Here is a 25,789-nt window from a genome sequence, read left to right as displayed (position 1 = left end):
AAATATTTGTTGAATAAATGAATATCAAATCTTTAAAAACTTGTCCAAGGTCACCCTTAAAATGGCAGGGCCAGGACTCCTGACTTTCAGTCTGATGTTCTTGCCATTAATGATGAAGGATTAGACCATGCCGCTTTCCCCTGATACGCAAGCAAAATGATTTGCTTGGAATAATGGGAAGATCTCCTTACAGAGTGGCCAAGCACTTTTGTTTGATTTTTATTAGCTTGCCATAATTCGCTGACAGTGATTTCTGACCAGCCAGTTGCTTCTCATGTCACAGCACGTTTGTCCCAATATGAGCAAGAGATTTGAAATGTTAGGATATAACTCCTTGTGTCCTTTTTCCTAAAATAATTAAAGTTGACAGAGCATCCATTTTAATTGGACCTGCAAATACTTGGAGATGTTGAGAGTTTCTCCTTATGAACAATGGTTCTTTCCTTTCAATATTTGCCCTCTGGCCATTGGCATCACTGGGGGCAAAAGAAGGAACCCTGGATTGTGTACTATGTGCATGCTAATCTTTAAAACTGTGTTGCAAAGTAGTTAACCAGCCTCTCTGTTTTAAATGAGGTCACATGACCAATTTAAGGTGATACATGGAACTCAAACCCAGTTCTGTCTGATTCTAAAACCTATATTCTTGGCCCTGTACTACACTTCTTCCTATTTGCCAGGGAAATATACAGCACTAATATTTGAATAGCCTTGGACCAAATAAAGCATAGCCTTTTCCCCTTCCCACTGTGACTTTACATGGATTAAATTTGATTAGAGATGAGAAATCAGGGGTTTGAAAGAGAATACAAAGCATTGCTTTATCTTTTACATTTGTCACTGTCTCAATACATAATACTGTGTATGTTAACTGCTGCTTAATTCAAATATTGAAAAATGCTGTGCCTAATAACTGTTGTTTGAACAGGGCAATATATGTGAAATATTCACCAAATATTCTTCAAGCATATGTCATTTGACATGCACTGTACTACACTCTAGGGACAGAAAAATACACAAGGCAATTGGTAGTAAAATGTTTGGGCTTTTTGGCCACCAGTCACTAGCTCTGTGAGCTTGGAAAAGTTAGTAAATCTCTCATAACCTCAATTTCCTTGTCTAAAAAATGGAAATAATAATACAATACAATTGTTGTAAGAATTAAATAGGCTAATACCTATAAAGCTCTAATTCTGGTCCCAGTAAATGGACCTAATTGGTGAAGGACCTCTACACCAGTGGAGAACATAGATCTATCAGCAAAGAAGTAGATACCCTAAAGGGTTTAGATACTGTATTGGTTTGTTCTCATGCTGCTATAAAGAGCTGCCTACAACTGGGTAGTTTATAAAGGAAAGAGGTTTAATTGACTCACAATTCTGCAGGGCTGGGGAGGCCTCAGGAAACTTATAATCATGGCAGAAGGGGAAGCAAACAGGTCCTTCTTCAGATGGCAGTAGGAAAGAGAAGAATGAGAACTGAGCGAAGGAGAAAGTCCCTATGAAACCATCAGACCTCGTGGGAACTTACTATCACGAGAATAGCATAGGGGAAACTCCCCACATGCTTCAGTTACCTCCCACCAGGTCCCTCCCACCACACGTGGGGATTATGGGAACTACAATTCAAGATGAGATTTGGGTGGGGACACAGCCAAACCATATCAGACACTGTGATAAAAGTCTGCACAGTACACAGGGGTCAAAGGAGGGCACGCAGCCACTGTCTGGAAGCAGTGACCAAAGGCTCACTGTTCTGAAGGGGTGATACTTAAACTGAGTTCAGCCCAGCTGATGTACGGTGTGAAGACAACAGCCACCAAGAAAAGAAAGTGGAAGGAAGCAGACCAGATCCGGGGCGGGTCACAAGTATCGTGCTTAGGTTTGACTTCTGTGCTGCTCAGGCAACACAGAAGGGTGTGGCCAGGGAAGCAACATGATCAGATCTGTGTTTAGGGAGAAACCCTCTGACCGCTGCATGAACAATGGACTGGAAAGGTCTGGCTGGAGGGATGCCAGTTGGAAGACAAAAGCAGTGGTCTTATTTTCTGGACTGGCCCTGAACTTGGTACTAGCTGCGAACAAACAAGAAGGTAGAAAAGAGAGTTTAAAGCATTAGTATACATGGACTTGGTGTCTGCTTAGATATGGGGCTTAGAAAAGAGCTTATTTTGCCTCTGATTTTTGCTTAAGTTACCAGGAAGAAGTGGTGCTGCTCAACTTATTAGCACATGCAGGAGGAGAATCCAGTTTTGTGGCAAATTACACTAATTTCAGGGAAGTCATTAGTGTGTTTTAATTCTGAACAACGCTTTTTGGAAGATGGAAGTGGAGATATAGGGAGGCTCTGTTTATCCCCTTCACACAAGCATCCTTTCTTCATAGCCTTAATCTGCATGAGTTCAATAATTTTAATATTTAGCTCCCATAAATAAGTGAAAACATGTGAAGTTTGTCTTTCTGTGCCTAGCTTATTTTGCTTACCATTATGACCTCCAGTTCCATCTGATTGTTGCATATCTTAGGATCTCATTCTTTTATAGCTGAGTAGTACTCCATTGTGTGTATGTACCACACTTTCTTTATCCATTCATCTGTTAATGGACACTTACGTAGCTTCCAAATTTTGGCTGTTGTGAACAGTGTTGCAATAGACATGGGAGTGCAGCTATCTCTTTGATATACTGATTTCTTTTCTTTGGGGTATATACCCAACAAAGAGATTGCTGGATCATATGGTAGCTCTATTTTTAGTTTTGTGAGGAACTTCTAAACTGTTCTCCATAGTTTTTGTACTAATTTATATTCCAACCAATAGTGCATGAGGGTTCCTTTGTCTCCATATTCTTGCCCGCATTGGTTTTTGCCTGTCTTTTGGATATAAAGCCATTTTAACTGGGGTGAGATGATATCTCATTGTAGTTTTGATTTGCATTTCTTTGATAATCAGTGTTGTTGAGCACCTTTTCATGTACCCATTTGCCATTTATATGTCTTCTTTTGAGAAATATCTATTCAGATTTTTGCCCATTTTTTAACCAGATAATTAATTTTTTTCTATAGTTGTTTGAACTCCTTATATATTCTGGTCAGATGGGTAGTTTGCAAATATTTTTTCCCGTTCTGTGGGTTGTCTCATCACTTTGTTGATTGTTTCCTTTGCTGTGCAGAAGCTTTTAACTTGATGTGATTCCATTTGTCCATTTTTTGATTTGGTTGCCTGTGCTTACTCAAGAAATCTTTGCCCAGTCGCCCAGTGTCCTGGAGAGTTTCCTCAGTGTTTCCTTTTACTAATTTCATAGTTTGAGGTCTTAGAGTTAAGTCTTTAATGCATTTTGATTTGATTTTTATATATGGTGAGAGATGGGGTCTAGTTTTATTCTTTTGCGTATGGATATCCGGTTTTCCTAGCACCATTTATTGAAGAGGGTGTCCTTTCCCCAGTGTATGTTCTTGACACCTTTGTCAAAAATGGGTTTACTGTAGATGCCTGGATTTATCTCTGGGTTCTCTATTCTGTTCCACTGATGTTTGTGTCTCTTTTGATGCTACTACCCTGCTATTTTGGTTACTATAGCTCCGTAGTATAATATAAAATCAGGTAATATGACACCTCCAGTTTTGTTATTGTTGCTCATCAGAGCTTTGGCTATTCTGGGTCTTTGCACCTTCATATAAAGTTTAGGATTATTTTTTCTATTTATTTACAAAATGTCATTGATATTTTGAGAGGAATTCCTTTTGAGAGGAGTTGGGTAGTAGGAACATTTTAACAGTATTTATTTATCAGTGATATTTACCTGTAGTTTTCTTTTTTTATGTGTCTTTGTCTGGGTTTAGTATCAGGGTAATACTGGCCTTGTAGAACTAGTTTGGAAGCATTTCCTCCTCCTCTGTTGTTTGGAATAGTTGGAATAGGATTGGTATTATTATTCTTTAAATGTTTGGTAGAATTATAATACCAGTCCTATCCGGTCCCAGGTTTTTCTTTACTGGGAGACTTATTATGGCTTCTGTCTCATTACTTGTTATTGATCTGTTCAGGTTTTAGATTTCTTCATGGTTCACTCTTGGTAGATTGCATGTGTCTAGGAATGTATCCATTTCCTCTAGATTTTCCAACTTACTGGCATATAGTTGCTTATGGTAGCCACTAATGGTCCTTTGAGTTTCTGCAGTATTGATTGAAATGTCTCCTTTTTCATCTTTGGTTTTATTTGGGTTTTCTCTCACTTTTTGTTTTCAAGTTAATCTGTCCAAAGATTTGTCAGTTTTATCTTTTTTAAAAAAAAAAAAAAAAACCCAATGATTTGTTTTAGTGATCTTTTATATTATTTTCTTCACTTCCAATTCATTTATTTCTGCTCTGATCTTTATTATATCTTTTTTCCTATTAATTTTAGATAGATTTGATTTGTTCTTGCTTTTCTAGCTCTTTAAGATGCATTGTTAGGTTATTTGAAGTTTCTTTTTTTTCCTTTTTGATGTAGCCACTTATAGCTATAAACTTCCTTCTTAGTCCTGCTTTTACAGTGACCTATAGATTTTGTTATGTTATGTTTCCATTATCATTTGTTTCAAGAAATTTTTCAGTTTCCTTCTTCATTTCTTCATTGGGCTACTGCTTGATAATATTTCCATTATTTAAATGTTATAAGACTTGTTTTGTGACCTATCATATACTCTGTCCTTGAGAATGATCTATGTGCTGAGGAAAAGAAGTATATTCTCCAGCTGTTGGGGGAAATATTCTGTAAATATCTATTCAATCCATTTGATCTGTAGTACAGATTAAGTCCAATGTTTCTTTGTTCATTTTCTGTCTGGGCAGTCTGTCCGATGCTGAAACGCAGGTGTTGAAGTCTCCAGCTATTATTGTTTTGGGGCCTGATACGGTTTGACTGTGTCCCCAACCAAATTTCATCTTGTTGTGGGAGGGACCCAGTGGGAGATAATTGAATCACGGGGGCACTTTCCCCCATACTGTTCTCATGGTAGTGAATAAATCTCACAAGATCTGGTCTTTTTATAAGGTGTTTCCCCTTCCACTTAGTTTTTCCTTCTTTCTTGCCTGCCGCCATGTAAGACATGCCTTTCACCTTCCACTGTGATTGTGAGGCCTTCCCAGCCATGTGGAACTGAGTCCATTAAACCTCTTTTTCATTATAAATTATTCAGTCATGGGTATGTCTTTATCAGCAGAGTGAACATGAACTAATACAGGGCCTATGTCTTTCTTTAGCTCTAATAATATTTGCTTTATGTATCTGGGTGCTCTAGCATTGGGTGCATATATATTTATAACTGTTATATCCTCTTGCTGAATTGACCTCTTTATCATTATATAGTGATCTTCTTTGTTTCTTCTTAATAGTTTTTGTCTTGAAATCAATTTTGTCTTAGTTACTATATTAGTCCATTTTCACACTGCTGTAAAGAACTATCTGAGACTAGGTAATTTATAAAGAAAAGAGGTTTAATTAACTCACTGTTCTGCATGGCTGAGGAGGCCCCAGGAAACTTACAATGATGACAGCGAATGAAGAGCAAGCACCTTCTTCAAAAGGTGGCAGGAGAGAGAAGGAGGGAAGCACCAGACACTTATCAAACAACCAGATCTCATGAGAACTCTATCACAAGAACAGAAAGGGGGAAGTTCACCCCCATGATTCAATCACTTCCCACCAAGCCACTCCTCCAACAGATGAGGATTACAATTTGAGTTGCAATCTGGGTGGGGACACAGAGCCAAACCATGTAATTCCACCCCAGCCCCTCCCAAATCTCTTACATCTTTCACTTTTCAAAATCAATATGCTTTCCCAGTAGTCCTCCAAAGTCTTAACTCATTCCAGCCTTAACTGAAAAGCATAAGCTCAGAGTCTCAATGAGACTGAGACAAGACGAGTCCTTTTCACTTACGAACCTGTAAAATCAAAACCAAATTAGTTACTTTGAAGATACAGTGGGAGTACAGACATTGGGTAAATGCTCTCATTCCAAATGGGAGAAATTGACCAAAACAAAGGAGCTACAGGCCCCATGAAGGTTCGAAACCCAACAGGGCAGTCATTAAATTTTAAAGCTCCAAAATAATCTTCTTTGACTCCATGTCTCATATCCAGGGCTCAGTCATGCAAGATGTGGGCTCCCAAGCCATGGGCAGCTCTGCTCCTGTGGCTCTGCAGGGTACAGCCTCTATGACTGCTTTCACAGGCTGGCGTTGATTGCCTGTGACTTTTTCAGGTGCACAGTACAAGCTGTAGGTGAATCTACCATTCTGGGGTATGGAGGATGGTGTCCCTCTTCTCAAAGCTCCACTAGAGGCAGTGCCCCAGTGGGGACTCTGTGTGGGGGCTCCAACCCCACATTTCTCCTCTGCATCACCCTAGTAGAGGTTCTCCATGAGGGCTGCACCCCTGTAGCACACTTTTGCCTGGACCTCCAGGCATTTCCGTACATCCTCTGAAATCTAGGTAAAGGCTCCCAAAACTCAACTTATGTCTTCTGTACACCTGCAGGCCCAGCATCATGTAGAAGCCACCAAGGCTTCAGGCTTTGCTTGCACTCTCTGAAGCAATGGCCTGAGCTCTGCATTGGCCCCTTTTAGCCACAGCTGGAGTTGCAGTGGCTGGAATGCAGGGTACCATGTCCAAGGAGCAGTGGGCCCCTGCCTGGCCCGTGGAACCATTTTTCCCTCCTAGGGCCTCTGGGCCTGTGATTGGAGGGGCTCCCATGAAGATCTCTGACATGCCCTGGAGACATTTTGCCCATTGTCTTGGCTATTAATATTTGACTTCTCTTTACTTACGCAAGTTTCTGCAGCTGACTTGAATTTCTCCTCAGATAACATTTTGCTTTGTTTCTGTTTTTATTTTTCTACCACATGGTTAGGCTGCAAATTTTCCAAACTTTTATGCTCTGTTTCCCTTTTAAACGTAAGTTCCATCTCTGTCTTTGTGCGTATGAGTGTATACTTTCAGAAAAAACGAAGTCACATCTTGGACACTTACTGCTTATAAATTTCTGCCAGATTCCCTAAATTATCTTTTTGAAGTTCAGAGTTCCACACATCTCTAAAGCATAGCAAGAGTGACCTTTATTCCAGTTCCCAATAACTTCCTCATCTCCATCTGAGACCACCTCAGCCTGGATTTCATTGTCCATATCACTATCAGCATTTTGGTCAAAACAATTAAAGTCTCTAGGAAGTTTCATACTTCCCACATCTTCCTGTTTTCTTCTGAACCCAAACTGTTCCAGCCTCTACCCATTACGCAGTTCCAATGTTGCTTCCACATTTTCAGGTATCTTTATATCAGTGCCCCACTATCTCGGTACTGATTTTCTATATTAGTCCTTTTTCACACCGCTATAAAAACCTACCTGAGACTGGGTAATTTATAAAGAAAAGAAGTTTAATTGATTCACAGTTCCACATGGCGGAAACTTATAATCATGACAGAAGGTAAAGGAGAAGCAGGATCTTCAGAAAGCAGCAGGAGAGAGAGGGGGTGGAAGGTGCCAGACACTTATCAAACAACCAGATCTCGTGAGAACTCTATGACAAAAACAGCAAAGGGGAAGTCCGCCCCCATGACTCAGTCACCTCCCACCAGGCCATTCCCCCAAAATGTGGGGATTATAATTTGAGATGCAATTTGAGTGGGGACACAGAGCCAATCCAACTCCTGCTCTTCTGGTTTCCATTGGCATGGAATATCTTTTTTTTTCCCCTTTATTCTGAGCGTATGTTGTCTTTATCGGTGAAGCGTGTTTCTGGCAAAAGATCATTGGGTCTTGTTTTTTTTTATCGACCACTCTGTCTTTTGATTGGAGAATTTAGTCCATTTCCATTCAAGGTTATTATTGATAAGTAAGGACTTACTCCTGCTGTTTTGTTGTTGTTGCTGTCTTCTCTTCCTTCTTTTCTTCCTTCCTGTCTTCCTTTTAGTGAAGGTGATTTTGTCTTATGGTATGATTTAATTTCTTGCATTTTATTTTTGTGTATCTGTTGTATGTTTTTTGATTTGAGGTTATCTGTGTGTCTTACAAATACTGTGTTATAATTCATTGTTTTAAGCTTATAGTAAGTTAATATTGTTTGCATAAACAAACAGGCAAAATGAAAATTAATAAAAACTCTACAGCTTAACTTCATCCCCGGCTTTTTAACTTATTGTTTTATTCTATTTATATCTTATTCTGTAATTTCATATTGCTACTTCTAATGCCAACCCCATCCCACAGAGTTTATTCTAACCTTCTCCCTTTTCTTATTTGTAAACTCCTCTCTCTGTCAATAAGAAACTTGGGTGTCATTATCCATAATATATTTATATATTTACTCAATCCTGGAGTACATATAAATTTTGAAATTACTGGGTAGAATACAGTATTTTTGTAGAGCTCTTTTTATCTTTAGACTTCAAGTAAGAGTACTAATAATTCTTTTATTTTCTTTTTCTTTTTCTTTTTTGAAAGTGTCTCACCTTGTTGCCCAGGCTGGAGTGTAGTTGACCAATTGTGGCTCACTGCAGCCCCGTCCTCCTGACTCAAGGATCCTCTTCCCTCAGCCTTCTAAGTCACTGGGACCACAGGCATGCACTACGATGTCTGGCTAATTGTCTGTTTTTTGTAGAGATGGAGTCTCACTATGTTACCCAGGCTGGACTCAAACTCCTGGGTTTAAGCAGTCCTGCTGCCCCAACCTCCCAAAGTGCTGGATGTGTTATAGACATGAGCCACTGCACCTGGCTTATCTGGTTTATATTTTTCAAAGTCACTTAATTCCTTCCTCTTCCCCGCTCACACACACACACAAACACACACACACAGACATGCCACCTTTAGTATGATTATCTTATTCACTTATTAGTACAGTTAGGTTTCAGGTATTCTTTTTTTGAATATGTGAAATATTAACATGGAATGTGAGATCATTCTCTGGGATTTAGTGCTTTTTTCCATATTCCTTATGGTATTTTGAAGTTTGGACATGCTTGGTCTATAATTGTGCTGAATGTGTGGGTTTTGTGTAGTTTTATTTGTTCTTGTCATTCTATTTTATATTTGGAGAATATATAGGTAGACATAATTTATTGGTTGCCAGTTTCTTCTGTTACCCTAAAGTCTCTCTGAATAATTTCTAACTGGAATAAAACTTAGAGTCAAAATTAAAACTCTAGAAGTAACAACAGAAATCTCTTTTCCTTTAAGCTGTGAAGATGCTACGTGCTGCATGTTTTGAGGGCCTTCCATGGACTTCACATTAGCCTTCATATGTGTATCATTTCATCTAAACATTGTAATAACCCTGTAACATAGGCAATCTCATCACTCCATTTATCACATAAGGAAATAGGCTCAAAGTGGTTAAGAAATTTGTGTAATACCTCAATGCTAAAATATGGCAGAATTATATATAACTGTGAACTATCCATACTAGTAGCTACCGTAAAGGCTCAGTGTTAACTCAGTTTTAGATACATATAAAGCTGTATGTGTATGTCTGTATATTATGTCATATGTTACGCTATACTATATTATTCTCAAAGTAATCTGATATTGCTAGTTCGGTATTATTACCTTACTTTTACATATGAAAGCACTGAGACTAAGAGAGGTATTTTTATGTGATTAAGTGACAGGGCCAATATTCAGATCTGAGTCAGAATAATACACTACAGTGAAAAAATTTTCAGCTGTGTAAATTATTCGATTAAAACTTCATCAAATTTAACTCAAACCAAAGTATGGCCTTAGCTTTAATAGCAGCTGTTTAAAATGAAAACACATGGCTGGGTGCAGTGGCTCACGCCTATAATCCCAGTACTTTGGGAGGCTGAGGCAAGCGGATCACCTGAGGTCGGGAGTGTGAGAGCAGCCTGACCAACATGGAGAAACACATCTCTACTAAAAATGCAAAATTAGCCCAGCATGGTAACAGGTGACTGTAATCCCAGCTACTCGGGAGGCTGAGGCAGGAGGATCACTTGAACCCGGGAGGCAGAACTTGCAGTGAGCTGAGATCGTGCCACTGCACTCCAGCCTGGGCAACAAGAGGAAAACTCCATCTCAAAATAAATAAATAAATAAACAGACACACATGTATTTATAGGGGGTCGCATGGCACTATATGATTGATTATTTGTCCTAGGGAAAAAATTTATAAGCCAAAATCTTTCCTCTTCTTATTTTAACACAAAATATTTCCCCTTATCATATGTGTTTAAGTGTTTCATAAAATTTATTTATGTGAAAACATGTATTACATATTGAAGTGACAGCAGCACTTATGGAGAGTGATTACGGCATGTTTTATTGTGTAATTTCCATGTTTACAGGTATAATAAAATAAGTAGGGTACTGTAAAGCGTGGTTCAGAATTGCAGTTGTTGGCCTCTATGTGTTTAGATATGTTTCCATACCCACAGATGTGCAGAAACTCCTTGGGAGCCTGCATTCCTGTTCTTTAATTGGATTTCTCCCCATCCCACGAGTGTGTTTGCAGTGCCCTAGGAGAGACTTTCTGTGGCAATTGAAAACCATTTATTCTTAAGCAGTTTATAAACAGGCACTCATTTTCCTACTCCTTACCTGGCAGGGGAGATACCATGATCACATTTTGCCTTATATGAGCTGTGCAAGGTCAAGTATTTAGAACATTATTGCCAGATCTGCATCTGTTTTTTAGTTCTATAGAAAAGGGAGAATAAGCAGAAAATAGCACCCTTACTTTTAATGTTTAAACTTTAGTTATTTTCTGTACTTTGATATTTTCTATTTAATAAAATCCATAAATATCCAGAAATGGACAAAAATAGAATATATTATATTTATATTTTCCTATCTAATAGCAATAATTCAGACTATATTTAATAAAAATAACTAACAGTCATAATATTGTTTATTAAATACTGCTGTTTGCCAGGCACTGGTCTAGGAATTGCTTGGATTGGTGGGGAATGTTGGTAGTCAACAGCTTACGACTGGTTTTGGTCTTCTCAAAATTCCCTTCCACAGAGATATTAATTCAATCCAGTAGATACAACAGGCAGTATTGGCCACCTGAAACCTTATCAAAGGAGTGGCTTTAACAGGCAGAGGTCTGGTTAACTCTGTCACCTTTTGATATTTCTGTATATCTGTTGAAGCTGAGGATTTTTGTTTGTTCTGTTTTTTGAAGCCCTGCATACAACAACATCTCAGTGTGACTTTATTGTGTTCATGAAAAGTACTGCACAGTTATTTTGCAACTTCAAATCAAGTGTCATTATATGAGTCTCTTAGGAGCAGGCTAACAGCTTACAAATTCTTACGCAAGATAAGAGTACGGTGGTTACTGTTCTGTGAGTTACCCAGAGTAATAAAATAGTAGTAAAAAACATTTTTAAAAAGAATATGGTGGTTACTGTCACTACTGCCAGGAATAATCCTCATGTTTGTAAATCTTTTCTATTTACAAAGTACTTTTAAGTGTATTCATAACTACATCATATTTGTAAATTTCTGAAGATAAAATAAGCAACTATCAATACCTATAGGAAGATGCATATTTCAAAAGTACCTTAATTTAAGATATTTATGTTCACTTCCAGGAGCCATAGAGAACTTTGAGGTTAAGACTGTCTTCTACTGATAATAGGTAACTTAGTTCACTCTTTCAAGGACAGTGACTCTGTCTGATAAGAAGGCTGCAGCTACTTGACAAATTGACCTACACAACAAGGGCTAAAGTCACCTAATTCAATGAGGAGAGAAACAGTGCTTTCAGAGACAAAAGGTGAAAAAAATATTCTTATGTTTGAGTCACATTTGAATTTTGTTCTTTAAAAATCCTAGGATGTTTTGTCAGTGGTGTCGATATGAAATAATCACTGACTGCTATAGGTGTAAACTATTATAGGTATAAAATAATCACTATTATAGGTTTAAACTATTGGACATTTTCACCTCCAGGATTTTGTTTGACACTCACTGTGGAAGGGGTGGGGATGTTAAAAGAGGTATATGTTACTTTTTTCTTCACTGGGGAAAGGGACAAAGAAAAAGAAAACGTAGTGAAAACAATAGCAATTTATTCTGTTTATTTTCACTAATCTGTGGAAGGCATGCTTAAGAGTCATTTGAAATACCATATTTATTGCACAAGTAAATGAGATTTTAAGAAGAGATGAAAATCAGCCTACAATTTTATTTTCCTAAAGCAGACATACTTCCCTGTTTTCCTGTCCTGTCCTGTCTAGTCTGTAGACGTAATTCTTAGTAGACGGAATCAGCAAATAACCAGCTTTTGGCCAGGCACAGTGGCTCATGCTTATAATCCCAGAACTCTGGGAGGCCAAGGCAGGGGGATTACTTGAGCCCAGGAGTTCAAGACCAGCCTGACCTATATAAGGAGACCCCATCTCTACAATAAAAACATAAAGGCCGGGCGCGGTGGCTCACACCTGCAATCCCAGCACTTTGGGAGGCCAAGGCAGATAGATCATGAGGTCAGGAGTTCAAGACCAGCCTGGCCAAGATGGTGAAATCCCACCACTACTAAAAATACAAAAATTAGCCGGGCGTGGTGGTGGGCACTTGTAATCCCAGCTACTCAGGAGGCTGTGTCAGAGAATTGCTTGAACCCGTGAGGCAGAGCTTGCAGTGAACTGAGATCTCCCCCCCGTGCACTCCAGCCTGGGCGACAGAGCAAGATTCCGTCTCAAAAATAAATAAATAATAAACAAATAAATAAGCTGGGCATGGTGGCATGTGCCTGTGGTCTCAACTACTTAGGAGGCTAAGGCGGGAGGGTCACTTGAGCCCAGGAGGTTTAGTCTACAGTGAGCCCTGATTCATGTCACAGCACTCCAGCTTGAGTAACGGAGTGAGTGAGACCCTGTCTCGAAAAACAAAAAAAATCCAGCTTTCTGTTTTTACTATTTGGTACATTATGTGGATGATAATATAAGTAATACCTATCCTTTCTTGTGTGCCTACTATGCACCAATCTTTCCCAGCTACTTTATTCCCATTATCTTATTTAATATTCACAATCATCATATAAGTATTTGTTATCTCTCTCCTATGGAAGAGGAAAAATCAACCCTCAAAAAGGTCAGTAATGTCTCCAAAATAAACATTTTTCTGTATTATTTTGACTTTATCATCACTTTTTGAAAGCCATGTGTTAATCAAATTTACCTATTATCATTTATAATTCCTGTAGTGAGATATGTTGAAGCATTTGATAACTACCTGTAATTTTCACATTAAAATGTATTCTATAGTAATTTCCCGTTGTAACTATCTGGAGACTTACATGAGTTCTCTGTACTCTTCATACTTTTATGAAATGTTTTTAGATGCTAGGAACATATATAGTTTATAGGTACTATCCTACTTTCTAGCAAAGAGAATTTGATTCTTTTCTAGGTCCACATCCATGGTAAGCCAGGTACCTTATTTTCAGGTATTTTGGAGAATTCAAATTTCCATAATATTCATACTAATCACATGTTCTCACAACTTCAGTAAGCCTCTGAGACCCATTTGTTTCACCTCTTGTGATCTGTGATGTTAGGGCAATACTTCCTTCTCTAATTTTTTTCAGATAATTTGTTAGATTTATGACATAGTTGTTTCTTCAACTTAAGGTTAATTTTTCTAACTCTTAATGAACAATATTAGCTGTAGTATGCACATACATTCAGCCAAAGATATCTTTGAGAAAAAAAGTAGATAACATTATCATCTGTATTGTACTATTTTGCAAGAAATGTATATTGATCATTTGTTTTGCTCCATATTCCCTACTGACCACTAGGATTTAATTATAGCTAAAGCTCAGAGGAACTGGCGTCAATATTTTCAATGTTTGGATCATACACAGTGTTCCCAAGCGTGTAGTTGTCCCCATGTTCTGGCCCCAACACACTTCATTTACCACTTCAACCACAGTTCACCTTCATGAGCCACAAACTACTACTCAGCATTCCTCTGTTGACTCCCCTCGTCTCTACCCAGTCTTCTCTTTTTTCCCTTACCTCTACATGTCCAAATGTTACTCTTCCCTCAGATCCTTTCTCGTGTGCCACCTTGTCACCTTCCTGATCTCAGGTTAACTTCTCTCTTCTTATAGTACTATAAACTATATGTCTCTTAAGACCTTTATCAAATTGAATGTGTTACAATAAAAGCCTTCTAACTACCACCTGAGTCAGGTACTTGTATATTCAAGTGGAGATCATAAAATATATATGCATACCTTAAATATTTGTGTGAAACTAAATATATAAATGAGCATTCATTTGCCAAATATTTACTGTAAAGCTAAGGCCTTTTCTTAAATATCCAAGTTAACTATGCTTGCAGAGCAACTAAGTAACACTTTCTTCCTATGGGTTTTATGTGACCATCTAAATGAAGAGAACAAAAATGTCTACTTTGTGTATGTTCAATTTTATATGTCTCACAATATATGAAGACAACTGATTTGCGCAGACTGCCAATGTCCATAATCTACTTCTCATGGAAAAGGACCCTCCCTTTGAATCATATCTGCATTTGCATAATCATATGCAAAACAGTTTGCAGTTCAGCAAAACTAAAAGGGAACGTGGAGAGCATTTGACTTTTTGATTCCAGAAGCTGAGTTGAATTGAGAAGGATGTTTGAGATAGGGGTAATTCAAATGGTTGTAGTCAGAGGAACACATTAAGTCCTTAATATCAGAGTAGACCAACATAGGCAAATGGACAAGTTACAGGTTAGGAACGTAGTAATGGGAGGAAGTACCATTACAAGGAATAGAGTAGGGCAAGATGTTTAGAACTGAAGCTGAGAGTAACAAGAGAGGGCTAGAATTTCCCTTTCCGTGGTGTGTGGCATGAGACAGAGAACTCCTTGTAGGACTGGAAGACATAACCTTATCATTAGTTGAGGATCATCTCTGTATCTAATTTCTCAGGCTTTGTCTTGCTTAATTCTCCCAAATTGAATGGTCATCTTTCCGTTCACTGTATCTCTGGTACAAAAAGTAGATTCTCAGTATTTGTGGAATTGAATGAATATAACCCTGTGAAGTAGATGTTATCGGCGCATCTTACAGATAAACTCAGACCTAGGCTAGGCTGTTTGCACCAGGTTACATAGGTATTATATAAGTGGCAAGGGGTAGTGAGCAGATGAGGGTTGGAATGAAAAACTAGGATTGTATGACTTTTGCTATGCAAAATATATGTTTATACTTTACTTTGTTACTGAGGAAGCCTCTGTACGGTCCTACCTAATAGCCATTAAATTGTGAGAGCTCTTTTATACAGCATTGAGACCCGTTTATAACACTGTTGACAACAATTCAAACTTAATTTGCTTTCTACTCACTCCTAAGATATCAGCAAGCTTTCTTATTTTTATCTTTTAAGTTGAGGTCAGGGAATATATCCTTAGCGGTTAGTAGATTTGGAAAAGCCCTATTTTTTTATTTCATTTTGTTTGGTGTTGTATCTTTGTTTTGTTTTTGCCATAATTGATCATTTATAAAGCAATTTTTATGGTTTAATAAAGGAAGGATAAGTCACCAAATACAGACTCATCTGTTGAACAGACATGCTAGTTTCCTGTGGTTCTTGTGTATGTTTCTTTCTTTAAACAAACAAACAGAAACCTCCAATTATGAAAACAATGCATGTTAAACCAAGAAAAGTACCAAAAGGTAGACAGAAGTGATCATCACCAACAGATCTGTCATCCAAATGTAAACATTTTATTAAATATATATGTAGCCATTTTTCTGCCGCATGCTTTATACAAATTATGTCACATCATGCACAAGTTTTTTTCCCCTCAAATTGTATCCTCCTTATTCATCTTTATTTTTACATCATGATTTAGTTTGTTTTCTGCATTTTGTTTGTATAAGCATTTTCCTCTGTGAAGTTTGTTCTGATTGCATTCATTTTCATCCTCCTTTTCAAATTTTAGGTTTTTATTGAGATAATTATAGACTCATATCCAGTTGTAAGAAATAATACAGAGAGATTTCTTGTGCACTTTGCCTAGTTTCCCCTAATGGTAACATTTTGCAAAACTACAGTATAATATCCAACCGGGATACTGACATCGGTACAATTGGCTGGTTTTATTCAGAATAAATAAGAGTTTTCGAGTTTTACTTGTGCTCATTTGTGTGTGCTTGTGTGTATTTAGTGCTATACAGTTTTATACCTGTATAGGTTCATATATCCAGCACCATAGTCAAGATGTTAGCAAATCCATGTGGCTTTGCAGCAACTCAGTTCTTGCCTTCTTGAAGTAAAGAACTCATCCAAAGGGCATACAGCAGAGAGAGCCTGAGGCAAATTTTTGAGCATGAGAGCTTATTAACAAGTTTTAGAGCAAGAATGAAAGGAAGTAAAGTACACTTGAAAGAAGGCCAAGCAGGCAACTCGAGAGATTCAAGTGCCCAGTTTGACCTTTGACTTGGGGATTTACACGTTGGCATGCTTCTGGGGTTTTGTGTCTCCCCTCCTTTGATTTTTCTTTGGCATGAGCTGTCCACATGCTCCATGGCATGCCAGCCCTTAGAAGGGGCTGTGTGCACAGTGTGTTTACTAGAGTTGTACACATCCTCACTTCAGCCATTCTTTTCTTACCAGTGTAGTGTTCCTAGTGGATGTTCATATACCAGTTAAACTCCACCATTTTGCCTCTTAGTGTGCATGCTTGAGCCCACTCACTCCACTCCTGAGATCCAATCAGGAAGCTAGGGATCACCAGCTTCAGGAGTTTTCTTTTGGGACACTACCTTTCCCTGATCACTGCTGCAACCAATTATTATTTTAGAGAGAAAGTTTAACAACCACGTGACCATCACCCGATGGTCACCTAATGTTCCTGGTGTCAAGGGAGCGGGATCTGTTTCCTCTCCTACTCTGCTCATGTCTGCCTAGCTACCCACTCTTAACAAAGATACTGAGTAGTTCCAGCAGCCCAAGGATCCCTTTTATAATCACATCCACCCCATTCCTAACCCGACAACCATTAATCTTTCCTTCATTTCTAAAATGTCATATCAAAAATTTTACATAAATGGAATCAGACAGTATGTATGTAACCTTTTGTGAATGACTTTGTTTACCCAGCAAGAGAGGGCAGGGTGGAACTCTTCCTTTTTATCAGGAACCCATTCCCAGTAAAACTGAAGCAGATCCTAGCTGAGCCTTAATTCATTCAGAGCGTCACTCTCGTGACCTAATCACCTCTTAAATATCTCACCTCTTAATCATATCACAGTGGCAATTAAATTTCAACATGAATTTTGGAAGGGACATTCAAACCATAGCAGATTGAATACATGTAAATCATTTATTTTCTTTGGAGCTATTATAAATAATACATGTTTATTTTTGGTTTTCACATATTTATTGTTAGTATATAACAATGTGATTGATTTTTGTATGTCGATCTTGTATCCTGTGACATTCCTGACTCGTTTCTTAGTTTTAGGGTTTGTTTTATTTTGTGTGATTTCTTGGAATTCTCTATATAGACAATTCATCTGCAGATAGAGTTTTATTTTTTCTTTCTAATTTATGTGTCTGTTTTTTCTTTTTCTTGCATTATTGTAGTGGCTAGATTGTTCAGTATGGTGCTGAACAAGAGTGGTAGCAGTAGATATCCTATCCTGGGCATGTAATATGGAAATCTCACCTCCATATTTGGGTCAGTCCCTTTACCTTCCCCACTTTTAAATATTATCGTCTTGAATATCACATGATGTACAATTTTTGTTCTGATCATCAAGTATGATTTAGAACTGTATATGGAAAAGAATAGTCTATTGTATTTACCCATATTTTTGCCCTTTTTTTTCTTCCTTCTGATACTTCATAGTTCCTTCTTTTATCATTTTCTGTTTGAAGAACTTTCTTTAGCCAGTATTTAAGATGAGGGCTATTAGTGTGGCAGGTTCTTTTAATTTGTCTTTGTCTGAGAATGTTTTCATTTTCTTTTTTTCCTGAAGAATAGCTTTGCCAGATAAAGAATTTGTAGTTAACAGTTCTTTTCTTTCAACATTTGAAAAAAATGGGACACTTCCTTCTGGCCTCCATGGTTTCAGATAATAAATCCATTATTATTCACATTAATATTCTCCTACAAGTAATGTTGTTCTATCTGCTTTCAAAATTTTTCCTTTTCTACCTACTTTTCAAGTTTCAAATTATGGTGTAACTTGACATGAATTTCTTTGTGTTTGTCCTGTTTGGGAATAATTTAGCTTCTTGAATCCGTAGGTTTGTGTCTTCTACCGAATTTTGGAAGTTTTTAGATATGTCTTATAATATCTTTTAGCTTCACCCTTTCTCCTTTTCTTCTGGGATTCTCAGTGCAAGTGAGCCTACTTGAGCTCTGTTCTGTTTCTACCTCCAGAATTGTGAAATACTAGGTCTGGGTAGGCTTCTTACTTTTTATTTATTTATTCATTTGTTTGTTTTGGCTGGGGAGACAGAAGACATCCGAATACCATGTTCTTCAGGCTTGCAACTCCAGGCTAGTGTACTTTCTTTTAACCACGCCTCCGAATTTTCCCTTCACTGTCTCTTTGGTGACTCCTACAGTTTATAGTTGTGCTTTGCAGAGGAGCAGAGAGAAATGGATAAGCCATGTTGTTCAGACTGGGAGCCCTTTACATATGTTTACCTTTTATTTTTCTTTACACAAAAATTCATTTTGAATTTTTGAATTTGTGGACACAAATCTTAGATTCGCACTTGTTATATATCAAAGTATATCATGATTATCCAACCAAGTATATTCTTTACTATGTTTTTAAAAATATATGCACAAGTCTATTTTTAGGCCCATTTTCTTCTCAAAAATTCAAAATTCACCAGAATTTATTTCCAAAAGTCTTAGAGTACGTAATAAAGAAGATAATATTAACATTCATTTTTAAAATATTTTAATATGTGGGCACAATCTTAGATTAGCACTTGTTATATTTTAAGGTATATAACAATTATCAAACCAAGTATATTCTTTATCATGTTTTTAAAATACGTGCTGAAGTCCATTTTTAGGCCAATTTTCTTCTCTCATAGAAGGTAAAACTTGCAGCTACAGTGGTAGCAAATTTAAAATTGCTTTCTTAAGGGCTGAGTAGCTTGACTTGAAACGCTTTTTGATATGATGGAGTATGCAAGCATGCACACACAAAATGGATAATTATGTAAGTTACTGTATTTTTCACATTTTTAGTTAAAATATGGGGGTTAAGGCTCTGAAAAGTAAGTTGCTAAAAATTGAAATGATTAATGGACATTAGAAGAAAACATTTTCTGACAAAGACATACTCTTAAAAAGACCATGTACATGTGAGAAAGGTGCTATACAAAAAAAATTTATCAAATGCATTTTAAACATGGAAACTATTATTTGCACACTATTATAAAAACAAATATAAAGGTTTAACTTATAGTTTCTGTCTCTTTTCTTCCCTTATGATGCAGTTTATTTCCTCAAAATGTAGATTGCAGTTTCTGAAAAGGAATAAATTTAGATGATATTGAAAACATGATTCTTTTATTGTTAATCTGTTCCTTTTCATACAGTGCATCACATACAGAAAATAAACCATATAAAGTGTGTATTTCATAAAAAGGAGAAACTACTTGTTATTAATTATACTGCATTTAATTATAGTAGTTGGAATATTGACACTGCTAGGAACATTGGAAACATTTCATAAAATGGATTTTAAATACTTCTTAAGCACAAACCTTTCTGCAAATAAACTCTCATGTAGGCACTGAGATTATCCTGCAGGAAAAAAAGGCTCAAAACTTCGGAGATTTCAACATTTTTAGAACCCGTTTTTCAGATAGGATGTCCAAACAGAGGGACTTTAGTGAAATCACTTAACAGTCACAAAGGATCATTTGTATAGATGTAATGTTAGCAAACCTGCCATCTTTTGTCCTGTTTTTTAATTTAATAGTGATTTTTCTTTTGACAATATCATTTTCTTTTTAAATCTTACATTAATCCTAATAATGAAACCAGCCACAAATTTACAGCAACTCCATTTGTATTTAATGTAATTTATACTAAATTATTTTATAAGTGACAAATTGTCTTCATTCACTCATTCATTCATACGTATGTCCATTCACTAGTTAATTCACTCAATAAGTACTTACTGTGCGTATACTTTATAGCAGGTATTATTTTAAGGAATTGGGATAGACCAGTGAACAACAACAAAAAAAATAGCTGCTTCTTTCAAGGAGCTAACATTTCTTATGGAAGGAGAAAGGCAATCTTACATTTCTTATGGAAGAAGAAAGGCAGTAAGTAAATATATAGCATGTCACATAGTTGTGAGTGCTAAGAAGGAAAATGAAACAGTGTGAAGGAGATGGACAGGTATGCAGCAATGCTCCTGTAGGTAAGGCAGTTAAACAAGGCCTTGACTGATAGGTGACATTTGAGAAACTTGAAAGGAGGGAGTGAGTCACTCAGATATCTGGGGGAAGAGGGTATCTGGCAGAGGAAACAGATCAGAGTGCCTGAGATGGGAGTGTACATGATTTTATGTATGCAGGGAACCTCAAAGAGACCCTGAGGCTGGAGACAGGTTGAAGGTGGTGAGGTTGGAGAGTTGCAGATGGATGGATGTCTTGGATTTTTGTTTTTGGTTTTTTAAGTTTCTTTATAAATAGGCAAGGCAGCACTGCCAAACTCCCAACTCGAGGTCCAACCCTATTATCAAAAGCTTATCTAGCTTATTGAATCCTCTAGTTTCAGAACATCCTGATCTGATTATAGTTATATTTGGGCTCTGTCACTTGCTAGTCATGCCACCATAGTTGGCCTGTTTCCTCATCTGTAAAGTGAGATTGCTAATACCTGTGCTGTCCTCGACACAAAGCTGCTGTAAGGGTAAACTGACTGACTGTATTATGAAATTATTTCAAAAAAACTACAAAATGGCTGTGGGCTATTCTTCCATAGAAAAATGACATGGGCTTTTAAGGCAGGTTTTGAAGGATCTGATGGGTCACTATGTGAACAAGGCTTCCCATAGCAATTAGAGATAATTTCATAGTACATAGCAACTTTTGCAAAATGCAGAATTCATGGCGTGACTTTTTCAGATGGCTTCTTGGGATCACAGCCAGAATGACCATTAAAGTAAATGTTTTGGAAATACGCATTAGTGCAGACAGTTTAGCATATATACAGGTAACCATTCCTTCTCATTATCCTTTCAATGTATCATCATCTGAATGTCTGTGTACCCAAATCATTATGAACTCATCATCATGAATGTCTGTGTACCTAAATATAAAGAATCTATGCTGAGGCTAGAAAATGAGAGAACCAGACTTTGGCTTATTTTTATGCTTAAAACTGTTTTTTAACCTAAAATAGCGTACATTTTCCACCACAGAGACATTGAAGATGTGATTTGTTTTAGGACTGCCTCAATGTAAAATCAAAACCATTTAGTTACTCAATGAAAGGAAAAATTGGTGTTTTGTATTTGGCAGAGACTACTTTTGCATTAGAAATGGAGGTATAAATAAAGGATATTTTATTCTATTTTGATTTATAGCAAAAAAGTTCTATGACAGATACACTTTAGTAAAATCTTTCATTTCAAATTAGAGACATTTTCTAGACAACGTGAAAATTAGGATTTTATTGCTAATGAAAATTAGGATTTCATTTGGGATAACTTAAACTTTAAAAAATTGACCTAATGTTGAGGATGGTGAAATATTATAATTTCAAATAAAGCAATTCAGTCTCTTAACATATGTTAAATGCCAACAAGCCAGTTCTGTGGAAGTCTGCTTGTTTGAATTTATTTTGTTAAAGTTAATTAGAACCTTCCTCTGATTGTAGTACTAAATAATTTTTAACATAATTATCTGAAGTTGAGTAAGGCTTAGAGCTTTTGAGATGGTTGTTTTTCTGATGTTGTTGAATCTTAACACATTGTAAAAGATTTTCCAAAAAAAGTTTAATTAAAATAAAGTAGAATTCTTCTGTAAACCAATTCAGTAGCCTTTGCCACCAGCTTTAAGCGTGTATTTCTTCTTCCAGGTGGACATAGCTGACATTGAGAATGAAGAGAACCGCTACCGTCTATTCATGGAACTCCTGGAATCTAGTCACCATGAGGCTGAATTTCAGCACTTGGTTTTACTTTTGCAAGCTTGGCCACCTATGAAAAGTGAATATGTGTAAGTATTAACATAAAATTAGCCTAATTAGAGTTCTTTTGTTTGGACTTTAGCCCTAAAAATGTTGCATCTTCAAAAGAACCAATGAAATAATAATTATATGTGTGTGTGTAGTCAGTATTTGCCTTTAGAGGAATTTAAAATTGTTTTTGAAATATCACAGTGTCTTTCCGTTTCTCCTTGCCCCTAAACCCTAATATTTTATTCACAAGTAGCAGACAGTGCTTGATAATATCTGATTTATGAGGTCAACAAAAACAATGTAGCTTCAGTATTTTCGCCAGGAAATTTCTTGACTGTCTTAACACAGCTTACAGTGCCAACTTGAGAATCCAAAAGGAATAAATGAATAATTCCTACTTATTGAGAACACAATGTTATGTGCAATTTACATATATTATCAGTCACTCACACAACGCACCTACAAGGGAAGGTGATGTTATCTGATTTTATACATGAAGGAAATTGAGGCTCAGAAGTTAAACAACTTCAGGCTTCACATGGCTAATAAGTGGAGGAGACAGAATTCTAACCAACTGCTGGCTACCTTCACAGCCCGTGTTGTTTCCTCTGTCACGCTGAGTTGCAGCTGCCACCCATACCTGCATGGAGTACTTATTCAGTCCTTGTGGTATTAGCCCCGGAACGTACCCCTTTCCTTTGGAAGAAGTGGCCAGATTTCCTCTGAGTGCATGGGCTGCCTCTCATGAGCTGTGGCTTCTCATTGGCAAATGGTATGAGCACCAATGCCCTTGCCGCAAGTGCCTGTTTGGCCCAGGACCGATCTTGCTCTCCCCACACTCAGCTGACATACTCTCCCCCAGGCCAGTGAACATCTCCACGTGTCTGAGGTTAAAGAAGGATGCTTTTCTGAAAATGAAGTCCTATAACCTGTGAGCAGTTAGGACTGCCAGCAAATATCTGGAAAAGGTTCCACGAGACTGTTAGGGATTTCCAAAGCAAACCAAAGACAATGGTGCTTTCGTTTTGTGGTATTTTTTTAACCAAGTGTTTTCAGCAAAAAAAGAAATGTTTCTTAGATCTCTTACCTTTGTGGCAGCGATGACATGCTGACTTGTTTTTAAGAACAGGTTCTTACCTTCACTGTTTGAAATCCACAGTGCAGGCTCTCACATCATAACACCGTTAGTTCACAGTGCACTTGTGTTAGCCACCAGTGGTCTTCGTGTGCGTGCCTTCAGAGCTTGGGGTGCTTGTTCAGAGCAGGGTCCTGGGTCCTGTGCTCAACTTGCGGAGTCCAGGTCTCCGTACTGGGACCTGGGAATCTGTTCTGAACAAACTCCTGGGTGAGACTTATGTGACACAGGTGTGGAGCCCACTGATGAGATTGCCACTAATGCCATACTTTTGTAAGGAAATGAATTATTAGAATCGAATTGTAGATTTCGTCATACCCTCATTTCCCAATTCAAAATATGATGCCTCTAGGAGATTAACTTTAGTTTACAGTTTCTTTTACTTTTAGAACACTGACCATTTAAAATCATTCATTTATTCACAAGAATCAAAATCAGCTTGACCTAAAACATTTATTGCATTTAAAACATTTAGTGCATTTGTAAACCAAAAGTCTTAACTTTTAAAGTTATATTCTTTTGTAACCACATATGAAATGGAATTTGTAAATTGCTAACCTGAGTTTTATAAAACTGCTTTATTAAATCATTAGAATCAGAACAAAGCATTTCCCAGTCTGCTCACCCCTTCCCCTCCTATCATTCATGTCTCCTCTGCCTAAGAGATAACAAGGGCATAAGTCAAATATTCTGGAGAATGTGTGATGGGATGCTTTACAAACAGGTTCTCAGAAGTACTTTTGAATTTTTTTTTTCTTTTAGACAATCCAATTGAATAAATAAATCACCAAAAAAGGAGTGGGGGTGGAAGAAAGGGAGGATAGTGTGACAATGATGGCATGTTGCCCATCAACACAAAAAGGTTACAACTTAAGAAATTGGTTTGATCCACATGACTGTAATTTACTAGTGCCAACTTTGGTTTTTTAGCTTTAGTTCCTTGTAGGAAAATGCATGAAAAAATACGAGGTTTGTACTTAAGGAAGATTCATTGTTTTCATCCAGTGTATCACTGCTGGCTGGTGAAAAACATGTCTTGATAATTTGTTACCAAAGCCTTGTTGCCCATTGGTTCACCCTGCTGGGCAAGCAGCATTTCTCCTACAATGAGAAAAACTGTAGAGAAGAACCCAGGAGAGCTGAGTTCAGACTTTGCAAGAGGAGAAAAGAGGGGAAGTCCTTGAGTGTAGGAAGACTCCTCAGCACACCAGACACTCTCACAGAACTGTGTGTACCTTGAAGTAAGCAGCGTTCTGTGTTCTCACAGGTTGTCAGTTTGAGCTGAGACACAAAGGCTTTGCCAAGGGCTCGTCCCCTTGTTACTGTTGCACTTGAAATTCTTTTCAGGGCCTGAGGAATAAAATTCTTTGAAGGGCAAGACCATCCCTGGTTGTTCAATGTCTAGAATGTAGTGCTGTGCTAATGAACCAACAGACTCTTCATAAATAGTAATTTTTTCTTAATGTAAGTAAAATCAGTACCCTGCTTCTGGGGCCATGAAATGAATTTACCATTAACTTGTCAATGGAAATGTAAATTGTGATGTTTCTATGAAACACAGGGTAGTGTCAGTAAAGACAAGGGAAAGAAAAGGCAAACTTTTGTGTGCTTTTATGTTTCCAATACAGGGAAACAATATGAAGCCCAAAGTATGATCTTCATACTGCTTGTCTGTGGCTTCCTCAACCTATGCTCCCCAGCTGACCTCTGCTATGCAGTACCCTGATAGTAACTTAGTCCTGCCCTGATCCCATTACAATAAAAATAGCAATGATAATAATAATAATATCAGCAAGAGGCAGTATTTATGTAGTAAATAGTAATGTGTGCTTGCTATTAACACTGATTCTTCACAACTACATAGATCATTCATTAAAGCAACTCTTCAAGGAAAAAAAGACATTAAATAGCTTTACACAATGAAACAACTGAGGCTCAGAAGGGTGTGGCTTCCCCAGAACCATACAACTAGGCAAAAGTATTAAATAACTTCTCTGGGGATCCAAGTAGCCAGAATCTGAGCCCGAGTCTGTCTGGCTTCACAAAGCCTGTGCTATTTCAATGCCGCTTACTACCCCTGTGTTGCTGGGCTGCTTGGTGATACCACAGGAAACTGCTTTTTCTCCTTAAGGTGTTGTCTTTTCTACAAGGTTGACTTGAAGCAGCACGTAATCTAGATTCTGATTGTAATTTACCATAAGCATTTCACTTGTTTTAAAATTTATCACAATTATGATAGCTTTAGTCATTTCCAATGCCTTGTATTTTTCTCCATAAACACCAGCATAACCAATAATCCATGGGTGAGACTAGCTACAGTGATGCTAACCAGATGTACGATGGAGAACAAGGAAGAATTGGGGAATGAAGTTTTGAAAATGTGTCGCTCTTTGTATAACACCAAGCAGATGCTGCCTGTAGAGGTGAGTGGATATTTTGAGTGCTTTCCTAA

General features: G+C 37.4%; 1 protein-coding gene across 2 annotated transcripts in view; it reads left to right on the top strand.

The window, feature by feature from the left end:
• Positions 1-25,789, top strand: part of NBAS (NBAS subunit of NRZ tethering complex) — a 414,675-nt gene that overhangs the window by 369,132 nt on the left and 19,754 nt on the right. For both annotated transcript variants that reach the window (XM_038006212.2, XM_038006211.2), the window contains exons 49-50: positions 22,101-22,240; positions 25,622-25,760. In XM_038006212.2, the coding sequence (XP_037862140.2) occupies positions 22,101-22,240; positions 25,622-25,760 (279 nt within the window). The remainder of the gene's footprint in view (positions 1-22,100; positions 22,241-25,621; positions 25,761-25,789) is intronic.

Source organism: Chlorocebus sabaeus, chromosome 14 (genome assembly GCF_047675955.1).
Source record: "Chlorocebus sabaeus isolate Y175 chromosome 14, mChlSab1.0.hap1, whole genome shotgun sequence".
Taxonomy (NCBI): domain Eukaryota; kingdom Metazoa; phylum Chordata; class Mammalia; order Primates; family Cercopithecidae; genus Chlorocebus; species Chlorocebus sabaeus.
This window is presented reverse-complemented; position numbering and strand designations above follow the sequence as displayed.